At 47.6% G+C, this 19,221-nt stretch overlaps 2 protein-coding genes, 3 non-coding genes and 1 pseudogene across 6 annotated transcripts; 1 reads left to right on the top strand and 5 right to left on the bottom strand.

The window, feature by feature from the left end:
• Positions 1–1,213: 1,213 nt before the first annotated feature.
• On the bottom strand, positions 1,214–5,157 carry LOC146971419 (uncharacterized; annotated as a pseudogene).
• A 653-nt stretch (positions 5,158–5,810) lies between these two features.
• LOC146971414 (uncharacterized) lies at positions 5,811–17,814 on the bottom strand. Its single transcript, XM_085803230.1, has 4 exons — positions 17,371–17,814; positions 6,266–6,503; positions 6,012–6,083; positions 5,811–5,916 (listed from the first exon to the last, which is right to left on the bottom strand). Exons 1-4 carry the CDS (start codon positions 17,812–17,814, stop codon positions 5,852–5,854), a joined length of 819 nt encoding a protein of 272 aa, XP_085659356.1. The 3' UTR covers positions 5,811–5,851.
• trnal-cag (transfer RNA leucine (anticodon CAG)) lies at positions 7,842–7,924 on the bottom strand. The gene has a single exon. It is a non-coding gene; the product is annotated as a tRNA-Leu (tRNA).
• On the bottom strand, positions 8,135–8,206 carry trnaq-cug (transfer RNA glutamine (anticodon CUG)). Its single transcript has one exon. It is a non-coding gene; the product is annotated as a tRNA-Gln (tRNA).
• Positions 10,125–10,197, top strand: trnam-cau (transfer RNA methionine (anticodon CAU)). Its single transcript has one exon. It is a non-coding gene; the product is annotated as a tRNA-Met (tRNA).
• On the bottom strand, positions 11,716–13,429 carry LOC146971415 (uncharacterized). 2 transcript variants are annotated; one of them, XM_085803228.1, is made up of 2 exons: positions 12,869–13,429; positions 11,716–12,779 (listed from the first exon to the last, which is right to left on the bottom strand). In XM_085803228.1, exons 1-2 carry the CDS (start codon positions 13,329–13,331, stop codon positions 11,716–11,718), a joined length of 1,527 nt encoding a protein of 508 aa, XP_085659354.1. In that variant the 5' UTR covers positions 13,332–13,429. The 2 variants fall into 2 exon arrangements, with proteins under 2 accessions (XP_085659354.1, XP_085659355.1); XM_085803229.1 differs by having other exon boundaries at positions 11,716–12,776.
• Positions 17,815–19,221: the final 1,407 nt, after the last annotated feature.

Here is a 19,221-nt window from a genome sequence, read left to right as displayed (position 1 = left end):
TTTTTTCAAACTCCACACAGACCCGTGTTCGTATCCCGAGTGGAAGCTTCATCAAAATTTCATTCTAAATGACTGTAAACTCTTTGAAAAACGCTTGAGAAATGTTTGATTAGATTTGGAAATTGCACCATTATTTAATTATTATAGTATCATCTTATTGGAAAGTGGTACATCCTACTGTTTTAAATTCACTACACACTTTGCTGTTGTTTTGGCTGCTACTATTGTAACAAAGATACAAAGTAGCAGCCAAAAGAACAATATGTGTAATACTGTAGATACAGTAGATAGATAAGGCATCATCTTTACTCCATCCTTACCTGTATGCAAACTGCAGTGGGTCTAATACAGGGTTGACCTCTGTACTAATACCATGGACTTTTCAAAACATACTGACGGTAGTAGTAATAGTAGTAGTTGTGAGAGTCCTACTTTTCTTTTCTAAGTATTTTAGACTACAGAATTAAATTTTACTCTGAGATATTGAGGTATGAAAAAAAATAAAGTAATTAGGCAGAACAATTAACATGTTGATCATATTGACAGTTTTAATATTTACAATGTATCAACATGACAGAATACTGGAAAACAAGAATATGATGTTGGATTGCAACAGATGTACATAAATATGAAACGTGGAATATTAAAGGTCAAGACAACTATATACATGTGTATGACAAAATATTTCAAACTTTGTGCACTGTTTTACTGTAAGTTCACTTACACACTTTGTTGTTGTTTTGGCATACAAAGTAGCAGCCAAAAGAACAATATGTGCAATACTGTAGATATAGATAGATAGATAGATAGATAGATAGATAGATAGATAGATAGATAGATAGATAGATAGATAGATAGATATTTACAAATTATTATATTTACATCTACTATATATATGTACATTATGATACAGTAGATAGATAGATAGATAGATAGATAGATAGATAGATAGATAGATAGATAGATAGATAGATATTTACATATTTACAAATGATTATATTTACATCTACTATATATATATATGTACATTATGATACAGTAGATAGATAGATATTTACAAATGATTATATTTATATCTACTATATATATGTACAGTATGATACAGTGCATAGAGAGAACATGTAAACATACAAAACAATAACTTGGTTCTCTCTATTCAACATCACAAACTATGTACAACATTTACATACATATTTACAACATATACTGTACATCACTTCTTTCTGTCCTCCACCCATCTCTGCTTCTCTGCCTCATAGAAAGGAGAGGCCTGAAACTCCCCCCAGGTCATCTCCTTGGCCATGCCCTTCTCCTTGAAGAGAGAGAACACCTTGGAGGGGCAGTAAATGTATTTCCCTGCCACTCCAGGGAAGCAGGTGTGGATGTGGGGGCTGTTTGGTCCCTGTTTCACCTCCAAGTGGCAGAATCTGCAGAGGCGGCCTCCTTTCTCAGACTCCGGCCTTTTCCTCTTCTTGTCTGCTCTCTCCTCAGCCCGTTTTCTGGCAGCTTCCAGCTCCCTTTGGAAGAACTCTGTCCCCTGGAACTCTTCAAAGGGCATTCTAGGGTCAGAGAGTCCATCAGCAGCGTAGACCTGGTGCACTTTCTTGGAGAAGTAGAAATAGCGGATAGGCCCCTGCTGGAAAAAAAAGTGCACCGATGACCCGTCACCCTCATAACGGGCTTCGGCTGTCCGCAGGCGAGAAAGGTCTTTGTCTGCCTCTTCTTCTGCTCCTGCTGCTGTTGTTGCTGCTGCTGCTGCTGCTGCTGCTGCCTCTGTTGCTTCTCCAAGATGCTCTCCACAATCTTCTCAATAGAGTCTTGAGACAGAGGTGTGGAGAGAGCAGGTGGATTCACAACAGCTGGCTTCAGAGTGACCACTGGCACACTGGCAGTCTCACTCCCCTCCGACAGAGCGTGCCACAGCTGCTGAGTCTGCAGGAGTTTCTCCTGGCTCGTGTTCAGGGAGGAGCTGGTGTTCAGCAGTTTTGCCAGGTGCTTCACATACCGCGATATGTGCAGCCTGGTTGTGGGGTGCAGCAAGCTGTTGGGATCAGAGGCAGACTGATGGACCATGTCTGCGTACTCCTGATCCACACGCCGCAGCATGTCCTCCTCCCCACGATGCTTCTGCAGCAAGCCATCGATGGCAGCCTTCATGGGTGGAGTCCAGCGTGTGTGGTCCAGCACAAACACACACCCACCTGTCTTGATGGGACCGGTGCGTGCACTCCGTGGCGATGACCTCAGTTCAGCGGCAGTGGCAGGGCCTGTGACATTTCTGGAACATAATAAAGCAGTAGGACATCCTCAGTTAATCATGTTATTACATTAAAACATAACCCAAACTTTTATACACAAAGAATTACGTCAATTTACCCTGTGCTGCTGGATGATCCTTATCTTCTGCTGGCATTTCGTGCTTCAGCAGCACGCCAGCAGAGAGGACAGGGACGACAGGCGCAGTCAGGCCAGAGGACAGTGTCTGGCTGGAGGAGGGTGCTGTGTCTGGGGCTTGGCCTTTGACAGGAGAGGGTGTCGGCACAGGGGACAGAGGTGGAGGAGAAACAGTTCTGTCTCTTTTCTGTGTCCGGTGTTTGTCCCAGTCCAGAGGCACCGGTCGACAGCCTGGCTCTCTGTACTCAAGGCCGAACTTCTCTCCAGTGTCCCTGTCAGAGAGGCAGAGAGCAGGGTACTTCTGCTGGCCTGTCACACTCTGGGAGGCAGAGTTCAGCTCGGCAATCAGCGCTGGGTCGAAGACAGCAGGGAGGATGACACCGGGCTGCTTCAGGTCCACCAGCCGCTGGTAGTTCCAGCGCGCCACCCCTGTCATGCCCTGGGCCTGGAACAGCTCAGGGGAGACTTGAGTCCCGGTGACCCAGTGAGCCTGGTGGCAGTGGAACCCCTCCTGCTGTGATGTACCTCTGACTGGGATCCAGAGGGGGACTGCTGCACCTTCCCCAGGTACGTGGTTGAGCTGCAGGGTGCCGCCGTACCTGTACATGATGCCCTCTTTGAGCTCAGGGTCACTCAGGCAACCACGGAGAACGTGGACGCGCTGGATGCGCCACGTCTTCACCGTGGATGCCTTGAAGAGGGGGACGTTGTTGGGGTCCGTTGCCACGTGGAAATGTTGCAGCACTTTCTCCACTCTGTCCAGCAGCTCCATGGGCTGGGGCACTTTGGTCCTGCAGTGCTCGCGGATGTGCTGCTTGGTGGGGTTGGGTGGCTGGATGCCGCAAAACTCATAAGCAGCCCGGAGCTTCTTCAGGTCATCCTGGTCCACCACAGAGAAGGCAGCTGAGAGGGGCTGGCAGAAAGTGCTGAACAGAGGGTGATGCTCAGAGGTGCACTCTCGGGTAAAACGTCTCATGCAGTGGAACAAGTCCAGCTTCACAACGATGTTGTTGTTGTAACATGAGCGTGATGCACATGAGTTTGCCAGCGGTCCAGAGGTGGCCTCAGCAACAATGGAGGGGGTGGTCTTCCAGGCGTCCCAGTGAAGATGTTCCCCAGGAGCAGAGTCTGGGATCCTAAACGGAGCACAGCAATCCCTACACACCAAAGAAAGCAAGACGGAGTGCAATTTAGATTAATGAAAGAAACAATTTCTGTTAATTGTATATCAGTGAAAAGACAACATGGCTGTTCTCACCTGTCCATCCAGTGGTAGCCTGCCTTTTCCACTGCGGCGTCGATGTACCTCTTCTGCAGTCCCTGGTACATCGACTCCAAGGACTTCTCAGCCTCAGACTGAACCATCACCCAGGAAGCAATGAGCCAGTTCTCGTTCATCACGGCGTAACTGGACATAACGCCGTTACCTTCCGTGCCACTTTCCTGGTGTGGTCAGATCTGAAAACCTGTCCAAAAGTTCCCTGGAGGAGTTTGGACATGGCCGGCTCCTGACGTCTGTACTCATCCAGCAGGCAGTCAGTCAGGTAGTGGGCCGACACAGAGACCCCACACCAGCCATCTGGATCCTCGTACGACCCGAAAGCCTGTGGTGTGTTCTCCTTCCTCAGGAACTGCGCCATGGTCTTCTGCCCATACACCCCAGCCTCAGCATCCCTGACACTCTCAATGGCGTGCAGGTACGCCAGGTGAGCTCGTTCATACTTGAGGTGCATGAGCTCGTTCACCTGGTTTGCCATGTCTGTGGGGGACTTGCCAGTGCGCCTCAGCTCATCCATCACAGACTTGCAGATGGCCTTCTTGTAGGTCAGGAATGCAGGCAGGAGGTTGGTGAAGCGCTTGGGCAGTTTCTCCAGCCACCGGGGACTGTCAGCAGACCAGATCCTCCGACAGTCCTTGCAGCAGAGTCGAGAGGAGAAGATGTAATACTGGCCACTGGTGCCAACAATCACCCGGGGCCTGCCCACGCCAGCAGAGACCACCCGAGGATGACGGCAGTCATGGAGGCACGGCAGGGTGTAATTGTTCCTCAGCCTGACCATGATGTCACTCTCGGGCTTCCAGATAAAGAAGGGGTGCAGCTGGAAGAAGTTGGGAGATGGGAGGTCAGCCACTGTGTCAATGAGCTCCGGCTGCGGAGGAAGACGCCACAGTGAAATGCTGTTTCCTGGGTGACAAACTGGGCGTGACCCTGGCCACAGTCCGAGATCCTGCAGCTCAGTCTTCATCCACAGCCTCTGCTGCCGGGAACAGCTCCAGGTGACCGTGTACTGCTCAGGCCCAAGCAGAGTAACAGGGACAGGGAGCTGTGCTGGAGGGACTGGATAAAACAAGGAGACAAACAGTAGAAAAATCATTATAGTTAGTGTGAAAAGCTTTGATAAAATGAAATGATTATAGCAGAGTTGCAGAGGGGGTTTCTTCACACTGTCTTACCGTCTTCACCTTTGTCCTCAAAAGTCAGGACCTTGCGCGCAGCAGTGAGAGCAGGACTTGTGCTGGGTCCTGAAAAAAATATAATCTTTCTGTTTTGCATTTGTACAGGATATAAACATGGCAATATGTTGGCTAAAGTGAATGAAATGCTTCATGCAATTAGCAGATATGTCGTTAAATGTCAGCTGTATACTACAATGTGAACTGACCTGCAGTTGACTCAGTCCTCTCCTCCTCTGTTGGACCTGCAGTCTCCTTCAAGAGGAACGCCAACTGTGGTGGGAGGGGCACAGGTGTCTTCCTCTGAGCTCCTGATGAGGCTGGAGCTACAGGAGAGTTAAATATAAAAAACAAAACAATTATAATCATATTTAATATGTCATATTTAACTCAAGTTAACACATGATTTGTTTACATGGACCGATTTCTGTGTTTTTACCATGAGCTGGAGATGCCTGCAGTTTAACAGTTGTATCAGGAGGGGGAGCAGATGATGCAGCAGATGGAACTACAAAAGAAAAACAAATTAATCACTTATATTCAGAATTCACAATGTCATCAGGTGTTGGTGTTAGTAGGAACTCAAACAGCCATAAACTTGCTACTTCCACTTCTCATAACTTCACAAAGTTAAATTGATTAATTACATGGCAGGCAACAAATCAGACGACACTACTCACTAACCTAAGTGGGAGGAGCAGTATGACACAACAAACAAGCATGCAAGTGTTAGCAGACAAGACTGCTTCATTTGTTTTAAAACAACATGCATGGAGAACAACGGTGTATACTTACCATCTTTGCTGTTGAAATCAGTTCATGGTGGCAGGCATCAATTCATAGTCCATAGGACAGTTAACACAACTCCAGCATAGGGCCGTATTATTAAAGGAACGGGGCCAGAACGTGGCCAGAACACAAACATAATAGTTAAAAACAGGCTCAGGTTTGGAGGGCATTTCATCATGTCAAAGAATTGTACTCCAGTCCTGAAACCCTGAATTTAAGAACCTGTCTTTGCTCCTGACGGCACTCCTGGTGTGGTAGCTGCTGCTACTGGCACATCACCTGGTTACACACAGAGAAATAAATAGAGGAGACATCAGATACAAAACATAACCATCATCAATTATGACATTTAGTGTAGAAAAACGTGTACTTACAGCTCTGCACCTGAAGCTTGGAGGGTGTTATGCTCAGCATCGCTCTCTCCAACTCAGTATCTTCATCCATCACTTTGTTGTACAGAAGTGTGTATAAAACAAGATTTAGTTTGCATTAAAAGAAGCTGTAATTTGTTACATGTAAAGTATATTTCTATATAGATATAGATGATACAGATTTAAAGCACTATTTCTGGCCAGACAAGAGAACTAACTTTACATATCATGTACAAAATATGAATAAAAGAACTTACCTGTGGGATTGGCTGGGGCACTTGAGGCACCTGTGGAAGCAGCAGCAGACTGTTGCCTCTTCCTCAGGTACTGCTGCAGCTTGGCCATGCGTGTCCCTGGGGCGCAGTTCCTCCCCAGGATGAAGTTGGCGTAGCCATCAGCCCTGCTGTCCCACACCTCCTTCCAGGTGCTCTTGGCCCGGGTGCCAAAGCCCACGAGCTGGTCGTCCTCCGCTGAGCCTGCTGCAACACCCACTTCCTTGGCCTCGTACGCCAGAAGGGACTGGATCTCAGTAAAACCGAGAGCATAGTGGACGAAAGATCTCAGGCTGTCCTTGCTAACGGCGGGCTAACGTTAACGTTAATATCGTTAATATCATAACGTTAACTTTATCACACAAGTATATTATCAAAAAACAATACTAAGTTAATTCATAGTTCAGTCCGTATTTACACAAAACCCGTTTGACAGAGACAAATCGTAGGCTACCGAGTGAATGAATGAATAGCGAACAGTAAAGTTTGAATGAGCGCGGAACATAAACCCGGTGATATGACAGTAAACTCATACTGTAGTGTTAAATTTATATATTAAAAAACATCATCTTACCTTTGATAAATGTACTCTTACGTGAAATTCTCGGCTGTGTCTGTGGGCTCGACTGGTCTCCAACAGAAGTCAGCGTAGAATGAATGACAGCTCATAGAAAACAATGTAAGTGATTGGGAACAGCGCCACCGGGGCGTAGCGGCCAAAAATATATTACATCCGTAGTGGTTTAGCACTACCATAGAGAATGAATGAGAAACGGTTTAGGGATTTTAGCTAAACAATTCCCGGCCTCCGCGCGGGAGGCCCGGGTTCGATTCCCGGCCAATGCAAAGAGCCTTTTCCTTTGCCTGGGTTTGAATCCCCAACAGCTCAACCCACTCCACATTACCATATCATCCTAGTGGTCGATCGCACAATATCTTTTTCGGGCGTTTGGCCGTTTATTGACAACGACACGGTGGTGATGCACCGATGCAACAAAGAGCAGCAAAATGATAGTCTTTTTCCTTGCTTCTGGTTGCCTAAAACCTCAACAACGTGTACCGTCACTCACGCACACCAAAAGCACAGCACCTCACAGGGATCAAGATGTGGGAAAAGCACAGGCCGTCAGAAGTGGGATTCGAACCCACTCCTCCAGGGTAGACTGCGACCTGAACGCAGCACCTTAGTGGTTCTGGCCTGCCGCGCGGGAGGCCTGGGTTCGATTCCTGGCCGCTGCAAACACCTGGAAATTGCACAGCACATCACCTCACAGGGATCAAGATGTGCTTCTGGTTGCCTAAAACCTCAACAACGTGTACCGTCACTCACGCACACCAAAAGCACAGCACCTCACAGGGATCAAGATGTTGGAAAAGCACAGGCCGTCAGAAGTGGGATTCGAACCCACTCCTCCAGGGTAGACTGCGACCTGAACGCAGCACCTTAGTGGTTCTGGCCTGCCGCGCGGGAGGCCTGGGTTCGATTCCTGGCCGCTGCAAACACCTGGAAATTGCACAGCACATCACCTCACAGGGATCAAGATGTGGGAAAAGCACAGGCTGTCAGAAGTGGGATTCGAACCCACGCCTCCAGGGGAGACTGCGACCTGAACGCAGCGCCTTAGACCGCTCGGCCATCCTGACTGAGAAAATGGCCCTGAGCCCGTCACGTGTGAGCCAAAGCAGGGAATGACATCACCTGCAAAGTCAGTCACAAGGCAATGTTAAACTTACATTTAACATGAAGAAAAGCAGGGGGGTGTCGACAGGTAATTCCCAGGTACTGGCGAAAGAGGGCTGAATTGCGACGGCAGAGAAGAGGCGGCCTTCGTAACGGGCGGCTTCCAAACAGTCAGGTCCCACCGAGATTTGAACTCGGATCGCTGGATTCAGAGTCCAGAGTGCTAACCATTACACCATGGAACCGCTGGGCCGAAGCTTTCGTCTGCTGATCGACCGCGTGGTCCAACCAGATGTAAAGGTTACGTTTAAGCACTTAACACGCGTGGTTCCGTCACATTTGTATTTGCACACGGGACGGACAAAAGTGCGCCTGCCCTTCCTTCCACTGTCTCTGCCTGCCTGATTTCTCCACCCCGTCTCTGGCTTTGGTATCATATCCACGTTTAAATGCCTGGGAGGCGTACCTCGGAGCTTGCAAGACTTCCCAGAAGAAAGAGAAGCAACATCCTTTCCAAGGTAAGGGCAAGTTTTTGTTGTTGTGTTTTTCTTGCCGGATCATCCTGCTGTTTGATAGCAAATTATCTTTCCGATGTTTGGCCTGTTCTGCAGCAGTGACCAAAAGAAGCCTTAGTCACAGCTTGATACTTAGTGATTAGGTAGCCAGCTACCGTCACACAGCTAGAGTAGATTGGCCCCGTTCAGAGGACCCTTGTTGGATGGCCAAGAAAAGAGCTGAGGCAGTGTATCAGTGGTGGAGTTCTCGCCTCCCGCGTGGGAGGCCTGGGTTCGATTCCTGGCTCTTGCTTAAGGCGGGCTTACACTGCACGACTATTTGTCTGTTCACATCTCAAACTGCACGAGCTTCCCTCTTCAGTCCTACGTCTCAGATCAGTCTCAGACCCCCACTAATTGCACGTCGTTCTACGATTGCGCTCCACCACGATTACCCTGCGATGCCGCTGAGATTTGTGCTGCTCTATAATTGCTCTATTGTAAACCTCAAATTGACATTGGTTCCTGATATTGGTTCCTATATAGCAGAGTCCATGTGGAAGATCAGACCGACACCGAAAAACACACACACAGACAGCGCGCATCACCTCCAAGGCCGGTGCTGCAGAGAGAGAGAGAGAGAGAGAGAGAGAGAGAGAGAGAGAGAGAGAGAGAGAGAGAGAGAGAGAGAGAGAGAGAGAGAGAGAGAGAGAGAGAGCGGCGCTCTCCAGCCAGCTGACGTGTAGCTCACCTGCAGCTCACCTGCAGCTGTCAGAGGAGCCTCGCTGGTTCTCTCTCTCGCCTGCACTTTGTTTAAAAATTCAGCTGATCAGGAGCCAGAGCTCAGTGGAAGTGGCTGGTGTGTAGGCTCGCTATTTTATACTGTAACGGCAAGAAAAAATAATCGTCCTCAATTGCTGATTGATAGTGTGTGTACATTTGTCGGGCTGAGCTTCCATCACGGACTGCGCTGCATACTGATCATCACCCGGTCACCCTGTCTGTCACAGCTGTGGTCTAACTTCAGCTTCTCACTTCCCTGTCCCTCCTCTCTCTGTCTGCCCGTTCTAACTCCATCTGACGAGGTTCAGCATCCTCAGGTTCACAAAGGCTCTGTGCTCTGTGCTAAAACAATCTGTCATGGTAAAAACTTGTCGTATGTGCAGAATCGTGACGTAGGACCCCATACATTGTCCGTCACGACGAGAAATTTTCTGGCATGTCAGAAATTAATCGGGAGGTCGGCGACTCGTCTTTAGGACGTCGGGACGTGACGCAGAGCCTCACTAACCATACGTCCCGATTATGCTCACGACCCCGCGATTCCTCTAAGATTATGCAAATTAGGCTGCGACTCGTCTGGGACGAGAAAATCGTGGCAAAATCGTACAGTGTAAGCCCGCCTTTAACCGTGCACAGACCAAAAGAAGCCGTAGTCACAGCTTGATACTGAGTGGTAAGTTTGCCCTGGCTCTGGACAAAAATCCTCACTCTGCCGTTCTCTGTCAGTGGCGCGTGACATGACAGGCCTCCAGTAACACACGCTAGGTGGGCTTATGTCCAGAGCTGCGGCAGCCCCACTCTTGACTGAGGAGCGGCCCGTGTTTTGCGTGTGGGTCACATTGAGAGTTCGTCCTGATTTTACTCATCCTCCCACTCTGCCATGCGGGCCTTGTTGGCGCAGTAGGCAGCGCGTCAGTCTCATAATCTGATGGTCGTGAGTTCGAGCCTCACACGGGGCAGTGTATAGCTTTTGTCTAGTGCGGTTTGCACTGTGTCCCTAATGGCTGGCTCTGAGAGATTCTCAGTCACCCTGTTCCTGGTTATCCAAGTGTGGGGTCGTGAAAAAGCCCACCGTTCTCTGCGGGTTTGTTTGCACTTCTGATTGTAGCTTGGACAGGCGTTAAGAGTTGTTGGAATCACCTGAGACCACGTGTAAACGACCGTCGTCAGACCGTCTTGATTTCCTATTATTCCTCTGAGTCGGTTTTGCTATTCAAGCGGTTGTGGCCAGTTAATGTAAGGTCCTTGACAGTTCGTCAGGACAGTGCGCTGCTTTGGCAGGCAGGAGATTTGTTTGCTTCGGTATGACATCCATGTTTAAATGCCTGGCTGGGGCGCGTACCTCGTAGCCTTCACGACATCCTGGAAGAAAGAAAAGCAACATCCTTTCCCAGGTGAGTGGTATCTGTTTGGAAGAAAGGAACATGAGCCCGTAAAAGCCGGTTCATGGGGTGTCTGTGGGCCGTGGCGGCAAAGTGGTAGGAATGGTAAGCATTGGTGGTTCAGTGGTAGAATTCTCGCCTGCCACGCGGGGGCCAGCTGTGAATTCCCGTAACGGAGAAACAGCCAACCTTTTTTCTTTGTTGTTGTTTTGGCTGCTACCTTGTACGAAGATACAAAGTAGCAGCCAAAAGAACAATAGACTAGATACACTAGATAGACAGACAGACAGACAGACAGACAGACAGACAGACAGACAGATATTGTATGTGTTTAATAGCCAAGTGAATGATTCCGTTTAAGGCTATCTTTACTCCATCCTTACCTGTATGCAAACTGCAGTGGGTCTAATACAGGGTTGACCTCTGTACTAGTACCATGGACTTTTCGAAACATACTGATGGTAGTAGTAGTAGTTGTGAGAGTCCTACATTTCTTTTGGAAGTATTTTAGACTACAGAATTAAATTTTACTCTGAGATATTGAGGTATGAAAAAAATAAAGTAATTAGGCAGAATAATTAACATGTTGATCATATTGACAGTTTTAATATTTACAATGTATCAACATGAAAGAATACTGGAAAACAAGAATATGATTTTGGATTGCAACAGATGTACATAAAGATGAAACGTGGAATATTAAAGGTCAAGACAACTACTGTATCTACATACATCGACAACATATTTCAAACTTTGTGCACTGTTTTACTGTAAGTTTACTTACACACTTTGTTGTTGTTTTGGCATACGAAGTAGCAGCCAAAAGAACAATATGTGCAATACTCTAGATAGATAGATAGATAGATAGATATTTACAAATAATTATATTTACGTCTACTATATATATGTACAGTATGATACAGTAGATACATAGATAGATATTTACATATTTACAAATGATTATATTTACATCTACTATATATATGTACAGTATGATACAGTGCATAGAGAGAACATGTAAACATACAAAACAATAACTTGGTTCTCTCTATTCAACATCACAAACTATGTACAACATTTACATACATATTTACATCACTTCTTTCTGTCCTCCACCCATCTCTGCTTCTCTGCCTCATAGAAAGGAGAGGCCTGAACCCCCCCCCAGGTCATCTCCTTGGCCATGCCCTTCTCCTTGTAGAGAGAGAACACCTTGGATGGGCAGTAGATGTATTTCCCTGCCACTCCAGGGAAGCTGGTGTGGATGTGGGGGCTGTTTGGTCCCTGTTTCAACTCCAGGCAGAATCTGCAGAGGCGGCCTCCTTTCTCAGACTCCGGCCTTTTCCTCTTTTTGTCTGCTCTCCCCTCAGCCCGTTTTCTGGCAGCTTCCAGCTCTCTTTGAAAGAATTCTGTCCCCTGGAACTCTTCAAAGGGCATTCTGGAGTCAGAGAGTCCATCAGCAGCGTAGACCTGGTGCACTTTCTTGGAGCAGTAGAAGTAGCGGATAGGCCCCTGCTGGAAAAAGAAGTGCACCGATGACCCGTCACCCTCATAACGGGACTTCGGCTGTCCGCAGGCGAGAAAGGTCTTTGTCTGCCTCTTCTTCTGCTCCTGCTGCTGCTGTTGTTGCTGCTGCTGCTGCTGCTGCTGCTGCTGCCTCTGTTGCTTCTCCAAGATGCTCTCCACAATCTTCTCAATAGAGTCTTGAGACAGAGGTGTGGAGAGAGCAGATGGGTTAACAACAGCTGGCTTCAGAGTGACCACTGGTACACTGGCAGTGTCACTCCCCTCCGACAGAGCGTGCCACAGCTGCTGAGTCTGCAGGAGTTTCTCCTGGCTCGTGTTCAGGGAGGAGCTGGTGTTCAGCAGTTTTGCCAGGTGCTTCACATACCGCGATATGTGCAGCCTGGTGGTGGGGTGCAGCAAGCTGTTGGGATCGGAGGCAGACTGATGGACCATGTCTGCATACTCCTGATCCACACGCCGCAGCATGTCCTCCTCCCCACGATGCTTCTGCAGCAAGCCATCGATGGCAGCCTTCATTGGTGGAGTCCAGCGTGTGTGGTCCAGCACAAACACACGCCCACCTGTCTTGATGGGACCGGTGCGTGCACTCCGTGGCGATGACCTCAGCGGCAGTGGCAGGACCTGTGACACTTCTGGAACATAATAAAGCAATAGGACATCCTCAGTTAATCATGTTATTACATTAAAACATAACCCAAACTTTTATACACAAATAACTTACCCTGTGCTGCTGGATGATCCTTATCATCTTCTGCTGGCATTTCGTGCTTCAGCAGCACGCCAGCAGAGAGGACAGGGCCGACAGGTGGAGGAAATGTCAGGCCAGAGGACAGTGTCTGGCTGGAGGAGGGTGCTGTGTCTGGGGCTTGGCCTTTGACAGGAGAGGGTGTCGGCACAGGGGACAGAGGTGGAGGAGAAACAGTTCTGTCTCTTTTCTGTGTCGGGTGTTTGTCCCAGTCCAGAGGCACCGGTCGACAGCCTGGCTCTCTGTACTCAAGGCCGAACCTCTCTCCAGTGTCCCTGTCAGAGAGGCAGAGAGCAGGGTACTTCTGCTGGCCTGTCACACTCTGGGAGGCAGAGTTCAGCTCAGCAATCAGCACTGGGTCGAACACAGCAGGGAGGATGACACCTGGCTGCTTCAGGTCCACCAGCCGCTGGTAGTCCCAGCGCGCCACCCCTGTCATGCCCTGGGCCTGGAACAGTTCAGGGGAGACTTGGGTGACCCAGTGAGCCTGGTGGCAGTGGAACCCCTCCTGCTGCGATGTACCTCTGACAGGGATCCAGAGGGGGACTGCTGCACCTTCCCCAGGTACGTGGTTGAGCTGCAGGGTGCCGCCGTACCTGTACATGATGCCCTCTTTGAGCTCAGGGTCACTCAGGCAACCACGGAGAACGTGGACGCGCTGGATGTGCCACGTCTTCAGCATGGATGCCTTGAAGAGGGGGACGTTGTTGGGGTCCGTTGCCACGTGGAAATGTTGCAGCACTTTCTCCACTCTGTCCAGCAGCTCCATGGGCTGGGGCACTTTGGTCCTGCAGTGCTCGCGGATGTGCTGCTTGGTGGGGTTGGGTGGCTGGATGCCGCAGAACTCATAAGCAGCCCGGAGCTTCTTCAGGTCATCCTGGTCCACCACAGAGAAGGCAGCTGAGAGGAGCTGGCAGAAAGTGCTGAACAGAGGGTGATGCTCAGAGGTGCACTCTCATGTAAAATGTCTCATGCAGTGGAACAAGTCCAGCTTCACAACGATGTTGCTGTTGTAACAGGAGCGTGATGCACAAGAGTTTGCCAGCGGTCCAGAGGTGGCCTCAGCAATAATGGAGGGTGTGGTCTTCCAGGCATCCCAGTGGAGATTAGGGATGTCCCGATACCACTTTTTCACTTCCGATACGATACCAATATTGCAGCCTTCAATATCGGCCCGATACCGATATTGATCCGATATTAGGGGTGGTGAAAAAAAACGATTATTTATATTTTTCAAATTCTAATACAAAGGAGAGTCCTCCTGTTGCTGACTGACAGGCTGCCGCTGTCATGTTCTTCTATGGGACAGACAGTAGTGAGCTTACTTTTGAACTGTAAAATATTAAAAAATAAACCTTATTTACAACTGTCATTGAATTACTGTAGGTACATCAATGTCAAACAAAAGGCAAAATCTTCTTGCTTCAAGGTTTTATTTGTCACTCCAAATTGAAGATTATAGCCTGCCTTACAGTAAAAATGGCATACATAAAATAAAAAGAGGAGTAAAGCAATATATTAAGCAGCAATATTTAAGCATCAAAGATGTTTAATCATACCCACATAGTTTGAAACAACGTTCAAAACACACAGCCAGTGTCACAACTAAGCATAAAGCCCGCTAGCTTAATGCTAACGTATAATGTAAAACGCCATAGACAGGCTAACAGAAATTAGCATCGTTAATTTAATGCTGGCTTTAGCACTGTTACTCGCGCCCGGTGTGAACGCACCGTAACCTGACCGTAACACGGCACAACATGTGACAGCTGGTCTTCCTCCAGAAGAATCTGACCGCCGACCTTTAGAGCAATATAGCGCATTTACCGTTTATTAGCGGGCAAGCGCGACCTGTCCATGCACCTGTGTCTCTCTGTGTGTGTGTGTGTGTGTGTGTGTGTGTGTGTGTCGCACACACGCTGTTGTTGTTGTGATCATGTGATCTCTGCATGCTGGAGCCGGCCGCTCTTCTTCTCTGGCAGGCGGCGCACTACCGCCACCTACTGTGTTGGAGTGTGAACGAGAGTCACCTATTCATATGGGACAGAAGTGCTGGAGCGGAATAATGGACTACTTTTATCGGAGCGTTTATATCGGAGATTTTAGATGCAGTCCGATATAATCCGATATTCGTTTTTTTGGCTGATATCGGACATAAATCCGATATCAATATCGGATCGGGACATCCCTAGTGGAGATGTTCCCCAGGAGCAGAGTCTGGGATCCTAAACGGAGCACAGCAATCCCTAAACACCAAAGAAAGCAAGACGGAGTGCAATTTAGATTAATGAAAGAAACAATTTCTGTTAATTGTATATCAGTGAAAAGACAACATGGCTGTTCTCACCTGTCCATCCAGTAGCCTGCCTTTTCCACTCCGGCGTCGATGTACCTCTTCTGCAGTCCCTGGTACATCGGCTCCAAGGACTTCTCAGTCTCAGACTGAACCATCACCCAGGAAGCAATGAGCCAGTTCTCATTCATGACTGCGTAACTGGACATAACGCCGGACGCCAGCGTTACCTTCCGCGCCACTTTCCTGGTGTGGTCAGATCTGAAGACCTGTCCAAAAGTTCCCTGGAGGAGTTTGGACATGGCCGGCTCCTGACGTCTGAACTCGTCCAGCAGGCAGTCAGTCAGGTAGTGGGCCGACACAGAGACCCCACACCAGCCATCTGGATCCTCATATGACCTGAAAGCCTGTGGTGTGTTCTCCTTCCTCAGGAACTGCGCCATGGTCTTCTGCCCATACATCCCAGCCTCAGCATCCCTGACACTCTCGATGGCGTGCAGGTACGCCAGGTGAGCTCGCTCATACTTGAGGTGCATGAGCTCGTTCACCTGGTTTGCCATGTCTGTGGGGAACTTGCCAGTGCGCCTCAGCTCATCCATCACAGACTTCTTGTAGGTCAGGAATGCAGGCAGGAGGTTGGTGAAGTGCTTGGGCAGTTTCTCCAGCCACCGGGGACTGTCAGCAGACCAGATCCTCCGACAGGCCTTGCAGCAGAGTCGAGAGGAGAAGATGTAATACTGGCCACTGGTGCCAACAATCACCCGGGGCCTGCCCACGCCAGCAGAGACCACCCGAGGATGACGGCAGTCATGGAGGCAAGGCAGGGTGTAATTGTTCCTCAACCTGACCATGATGTCACTCTCGGGCTTCCAGATGAAAAACGGGTGCAGCTGGAAGAAGTTGGGAGATGGGAGGTCAGCCACTGTGTCGATGAGCTCAGGCTGTGGAGGAAGACGCCACAGTGAAATGCTGTTTCCTGGGTGACGAACTGGGCGTCATCCACAGCCTCTGCTGCCGGGAACAGCTCCAGGTGACCGTGTACTGCTCAGGCCCAAGCAGAGTAACAGGGACAGGGAGCAGAGTTGCAGAGGGGGTTTCTATACACTGTCTTACCGTCTTCACCTCTGTCCTCAAAAGTCAGGACCTTGCGCGCAGCAGTGACAGCAGGGCTTGGCTGGGTCCTGAAAAAAATATAATCTTTCTGTTATGCATTTGTACAGGATATAAACATAGAAACATGTTGGCTAAAGTGAATGAAATGCTTCATGCAATTAGCAGATATGTAATTAAATGTCAGCTGTATACTACAATGTGAACTGACCTGCAGTTGACTCAGTCGTCTCCGCCTCTGTGGAACCTGCAATGTCCTTCATGAGGAACGCCAACTGTGGTGGGAGGGGCACAGGTGTCTTCCTCTGAGCTCCAGGTGAAGATGGAGCTACAGGAGAGTATAAAAAACAAAACAATTTTAATCATATTTAAATCAAGTTAACACATGATTTGTTCACATGGACTGGATTTCTGTGTTTTTACCATGAGGTGGAGATCAATCAATCAATCAATCAATCAATCAATCAATCAATCAATTTGTTTATTTCGGGCATGTCAATTTAAATCATCATCATCACACTTCATCATCAAATAATACGCCTAGATGCCTGCAGTTTAGTAGTTGTATCAGGTGGGGGAGCAGATGATGCAGCAGATGGAACTACAAAAGAAAAACAAATTAATCACTTATATTCCGAATTCACAATGTCATCAGGTGTTGGTGTTAGTAGGAACTCAAACAGCCATAAACTTGCTACTCCCACTTCTCATAACTTCACAAAGTTAAATTGATTAATTACATGGCAGGCAACAAATCAGATGACACTACTCACTAACCTACTGTAGGTGGGAGGAGCAGTATGACACAACGAACAAGCATGCAAGTGTTAGCAGACAAGACTGCTTCATTTGTTTTAAAACAACATGCATGGAGAACAACGGTGTATACTTACCATCTTTGCTGTTGAGATCAGTTCATGGTGGCAGGCATCAATTCATAGTCCATAGGACAGTTAATACAACTCCAGCATAGGGCCGTATTATTAAAGGAACGGGGCCAGAACGTGGCCAGAACAAGGCCAGAATGTGGCCAGAACACAAACATAATAGTTGCTGAGCCTGCTGCAACACCCACTTCCTTGGCCTCATACGCCAGAAGGGACTGGATCTCAGTAAAACCGAGAGCATAGTGGACGAAAGATCTCAGGCTGTCCTTGCTATGCCCCTCGGTCGTACAGATTCCCATGGCCTCCTCCTTCTGGACGTGCTTGATGAGGTACACGGTGTACCCGATGTTGTTCATCAAGAGCCACCGGAAGGACTTCCCCTTGTGCTTCCCAAACTGCAGGATGTAGTCTCCAAGCACCTCTGTCATGTCGGAGGCATCGCCTCCTCTCTGACGGACGAGAGCCAGAGCGTTCTGCCGCACCTGGTCCTCCCTCATGGGTGCAGACTTGTCCTGCAGAGTGGGGTCGTCCTTGATCCTCCTGGCTTCAGCAGACGGGTCCTGGAGGAGAAACCCAAGTGGTCCCTTGCGGAACACAACACTGAGTCTCCCAGGGAAAAAAGACATCTGCATCTTGATCTGCCATAAAAGAAAAACAGAATTTTAAGTTTATTTTACATTTAAAGTTATGACATTTCAGCAGATAAGGAAACAAAATTATTTAATAGTATAAATCTTACCCAACTAATTAAGGAGCCAACCCGTATCACCCCCAGAACACAATCATTGCTTGACTGGATTCTTGTGTCACACCCTGATAGAATCCTAAAGGCTGGTATCATGTCTGACTGCTTCAGTGACCATTCAATCATTTTTTTGTGTATGGAAAATTAAATTAGTTAAATTACCCCCTAAGTTAATCAAAATTAGACAATATAAGAAACTGAACTCTGATTTATTTATTAACGATTTGATTAATATTAACTGGGACAGATACCAACTTATACCGAATGTTCAGGATGCTTGGGATTTTCTGTATGATGAATTTACTGATGTTGTTGATAGACATGCACCTTGGAGAACTGTCAAAGTCAAGGGCAAACATCTCCCATGGATCAACTCTGATCTTATAAGTCTCTTTAGAGAGAGGGACAAAGCGTGGGCAACTTATCGTCGAACTCGTGACAATGCTGATTGGGAAGTGTACCGGCAACTACGTAACATAAGCAAAACAAAAACACGGAACGCAAAATCCAACTACTATAAAGAATCTCTCACATCTAACTTTAAGAATCCTAAACAATTCTGGAATCAAATTAAAACCATTATCAATACATCAGATAAACACTCTATTAATAAAATAAGAGCTGATGATACTATAATCCATGATTCACCAACTATTGCCCAAACTTTCAATCAGCACTTCTCGACTGTATGTTCCTCACTGCTACCTGAATCTAATATTATATCCTCCTCTAGCCATATTTCAGCCTGTCCCAGTTCTAGTTCCTTTTCATTTAGGAAAATCTCACCATTAGAAGTTCAGAATGCCATCAATGACCTGAAGGTGAATAGCAGTCCAGGACTTGATGGTTTAGAGAACAGGTATATTAAGTTAGCTTCCCATGTTCTAATATATCCACTTGCTGTTCTATTTAACCTTTCATTGTCCACCTGTGAGATACCAGCTGTTTGGAAATGTGCTCGCATCACCCCGCTCCATAAAGGAGGCGATGTACTTGACCCCAATAATTACAGACCAATCTCTATCATATGTTCCATCGCTAAAGTATTCGAAAAGTTAATTTATAATCAACTTTCTCACTATCTCACAATTAACAATATATTAACTCCTTTCCAGTCGGGTTTCAGGTCGAACTATTCAACAACAACTGCTCTTTTGAAATTTACAAATGATGTGTTTTCTGCTGCTGAAAATGGTGAACTCACTGGTGCAATCTTTATTGATTTAAGTAAAGCTTTTGATTTTGTTGATCGTTATTTTTTATTAGACAAACTGTACAATATTGGTCTCTCTCT

Source organism: Trachurus japonicus, chromosome 16 (assembly GCF_045865225.1).
Source record: "Trachurus japonicus isolate A0001 chromosome 16, Traja_1.0".
Taxonomy (NCBI): Eukaryota; Metazoa; Chordata; class Actinopteri; order Carangiformes; family Carangidae; genus Trachurus; species Trachurus japonicus.
The sequence above is the reverse complement of the archived record's forward strand: the minus strand, read 5'-3'. Positions and strand labels throughout refer to the sequence as shown.

Bases quoted from the DNA above. Each gene is read 5' to 3' on its own strand.
- LOC146971415 (XM_085803228.1), bottom strand. From the start codon at position 13,331: ATGACAGGGGTGGCGCGCTGGGACTACCAGCGGCTGGTGGACCTGAAG. The intron at 12,780-12,868 runs GTAAGTTATTTG...ATTATGTTCCAG, and splicing joins GGATCATCCAGCAGCACAGG to AAGTGTCACAGGTCCTGCCA.
- LOC146971414 (XM_085803230.1), bottom strand. From the start codon at position 17,814: ATGCAGATGTCTTTTTTCCCTGGGAGACTCAGTGTTGTGTTCCGCAAG. The intron at 6,504-17,370 runs GTGGGTGTTGCA...TACGAGGCCAAG, and splicing joins TGGCGTATGAGGCCAAGGAA to GAAGTGGGTGTTGCAGCAGG. The intron at 6,084-6,265 runs GTAAGTTCTTTT...TGTACAACAAAG, and splicing joins TGCCCCAGCCAATCCCACAG to TGATGGATGAAGATACTGAG.